The 3,110-nt window shown below is 41.0% G+C and overlaps 1 protein-coding gene across 1 annotated transcript; it reads right to left on the bottom strand.

Moving 5' to 3' along the window:
* Positions 1 to 2,013: 2,013 nt before the first annotated feature.
* Positions 2,014 to 2,451, bottom strand: LOC140824266 (uncharacterized). Its single transcript, XM_073185862.1, has one exon. It carries the CDS (start codon positions 2,449 to 2,451, stop codon positions 2,014 to 2,016), a length of 438 nt encoding a protein of 145 aa, XP_073041963.1.
* Between the last annotated feature and the right edge of the window lie 659 nt (positions 2,452 to 3,110).

The raw sequence follows: 3,110 nt of genomic DNA on the forward strand, positions 1-3,110 counted from the left end.
CACCACTTTTGATTATTTCCTTAATCTTTTCTTGGGAGATAATCCCCTCACATTTAATCTTCAATAATTATTCATTAAGCAATTTTTCTACCCTTATTTGACATGAAGAAATCGGCCACTCACCATGAAATCAAATCAAATCATAGCAATTTCCTTATCTCAGAAACACTAGGATAGAAAAGATCTTATCTTGCCATTCAAACTCCCATTTAATTGATAACTTTCCCATTCATTCCTAGACATTTCCCTCACATGACCAATAGCCTTACAAACGAAGAATGGAAGCGCGGCCACTGCTGCTGTATTTTGTTCGGCAGCAGGTTTGGCTTCGGTTCAGAGGTGTCGTTTGAGTTCTTGGTTGGCTTTTAGCCTATGGCCTTGGACTGGACATTACCTCGTTGAGTTAGGAAGGTCATGTTTTTGGCCGTTCGTGATTTGGTTAAGTTTAGAGGTCGTACAAAAATTTACGGTGCAATGTGCCAAAGTGACTCTCGAAAGAGCGTTTCACGATTTTGGCCTCCACGCACTATTTTCGTGTATTACAGCCCTTGGTATATATTTTTCATCATTTTAGGGGTATTTTTATCATGACTAAATTATGGTTCGATGTTGGTTCGGGTTGTACGGAGTCATGGTTAAATATTAAGTTTGTTGGGCGCAATAGCCTCGTTTTTAATTCGATTTTGAGGCGTTGGTCAAGATAAGTTAATTGCATGGTCAAGTCAAGTTATTTGCATGTTTTTCATGTTAGAATTAGGTCGCAGCAAGCCTGGGAACGATCCAACCCAATTGGTAAAATAACTCCGGAATTTAATTTATTGCGTGGATAAATATAAAAGTTTATTTTTGAGATATATGCGATATGTCTTGTGGCCACTTCACACTCATGGGATTGCAGCTTATGAGATTATTACTTCATCTGGTGGCTACTGACCGGTTCATGTTCATGTATGGGTACGGATATCCAGTCCAAGGGCTGTGATGATCTCTACCGCCAAATATACTGTGGTTTAGTCTGATCAGACGATTCAGTTCATGTTATGGGCAACTTGAGTAGAACATATTCTCAACAGAAAATTATGATATGTTATTTTATGACAGGGCTCTATCGAGCAGACACTTTACGTACGATTTTCAGTTATGCACGTATTTATATTTATTCATGACACGATTTTCATGTTACGCTTTACGATATGAAATCTTTACACGGCATGAAACTTTATGATATATATTTTACTTGTTATTCACGATATGCGCATGCTGAGTCTTTAGACTCACTAGACTTAATTGTTGTAGGTATTGATGAGGTCGGGGCCGAGGGAGGCGATTAGTGAGCTAGCTTGGGTCGGCAGTAGTAGGAACCCGAGGACCTCATTTTCAGCACTTATTATTTTTATTCCAAACTCAATTTTTATTTTGTTGAATTATTTTAAGTTGTTATTTTGAAAACATTATTTACTTCCGCTGCTACTTTAAACATTGAATCTTTTTATCAGTATATTTTATGAATGAGACATTTTATTTATTTAAAGAGAAAATTTTAAATTATTCCGCAAATTTTCAAATATGAATTTCGGGCCTCTACAGAACATCAGCTTAGTGCCCAATGTCTGGTGAAGACTCTTTCAGAATGCAGACGTGAAAATCGAATTCCTGTCTAACACGATCGACAATGGAATCATGTGCAGTCTGACTATCTCTCTGATGTATAGCTCTGCGTATTGAGTCATGGTGAAAGTCTTCCTGATCGGTAGAAAATGCGCTGATTTAGTGAGCCGATCAACAATCACCCGAGTGAAATTATATCCTCCAGTAGTCTTCGGAAGTCCTATCACAAAATCCATGGTGATGTTCTCCCATTTCTACTCGGGAATAGGGAGTGGTATAAGCTTTCCTACAGGTCTCTGATACTCTGCCTTGACCCGATGACATGTCAAACACTCAAAAACGATCGCAAAATTTCATGTTTCATGCCCGGCCACCAATAAAGCAACTGAAGATCCTTATAAATCTTCATACTTCTGGATGGATGGAGTACGGGGTGCTGTGGACCTCGCTCAAGATATCTGCTCTCAGGTAATCGTTGTCAGGAACCCATAGGCGGTCCATATATCTGACTATGTCATCCAAAACTACATAGAGTCTATGGCCCTTAGCCTCGTCCCTTTGTCTCCACTTCTGCAACTGTTCGTCAGAGGTCTGCCCTGTCCGGATTCTATCTTTAAATTTCGGCTGTACTGTTTGAGTAGCAAGATTCGGGGCATCTCCCCTGGCATAAACTGCAAGCTCAAATCTCTGAATCTCCGCTTTCAGCGGCCTCTGTACCGACAAATGAGCAATCACTGCGTGCTTTCTGCTCAGAAAATCTGCAACCAAATTAACCTTACCCGGATGGTAGCTAATGTCACAGTCGTAATCCTTTACTAGCTCTAGCCATCTCCTCTGCCTCATATTCAGCTATTTCTGTGTGAAGATTTACCTCAAGCTCTTGTGATCAGTAAAAATCCTACACTTCTCCCCATACAGATAGTGTCTCCAAATCTTCAGAGCAAACACCACTGCCGCTAGCTCGAGCTCATGAGTCAGATAGTTTTTCTCATGGACCTTCAGCTGTCTGGATGCGTAGGCTATAACTCTGTCATGTTACATCAGAACCGTGCCCAAACCGAGCTTAGAAGCATCTATATAAATCACAAACTCTCCCTGCCCTGATGGAATAGCTAGAACTGGTATTGTGGTCAATGCTAGCTTCAATCTGTCAAAGCTCTCTTGACACTAAGATCCCTAAATAAACTTGGCATTCTTTTTCGTCCAGACGGTCATAGGCACCTCAATGGAAGAGAAGCCCTGAATGAACTTCCTGTAGTAACCAGCTAGTCCCAAAAATCTACGGATCTCTATCACGCTCTTAGGAACTGGCCAATCTGTGACTGCCTCGACCTTATTGGGTCGACCTCAATACCATCCTGAGATACATGTGGCCCAAGAATGCCACTCTGTCAAGCCAGAACTCGCTCTTACTGAACTTGGCATATAGTCGTCTATCCCGTAATGTCTGCAATACCGTCCTCAGATGTTGAATATGCTCATCTCTGCTCCTCGAGTAGATC

This window comes from Primulina eburnea, chromosome 2, assembly GCF_022965805.1.
Source record: "Primulina eburnea isolate SZY01 chromosome 2, ASM2296580v1, whole genome shotgun sequence".
NCBI classification, from domain to species: Eukaryota; Viridiplantae; Streptophyta; class Magnoliopsida; order Lamiales; family Gesneriaceae; genus Primulina; species Primulina eburnea.

What these genes read in the sequence shown, in the direction of transcription:
- LOC140824266 (XM_073185862.1), bottom strand. Translation starts at nt 2,451, where the DNA reads ATGAGGCAGAGGAGATGGCTAGAGCTAGTAAAGGATTACGACTGTGAC.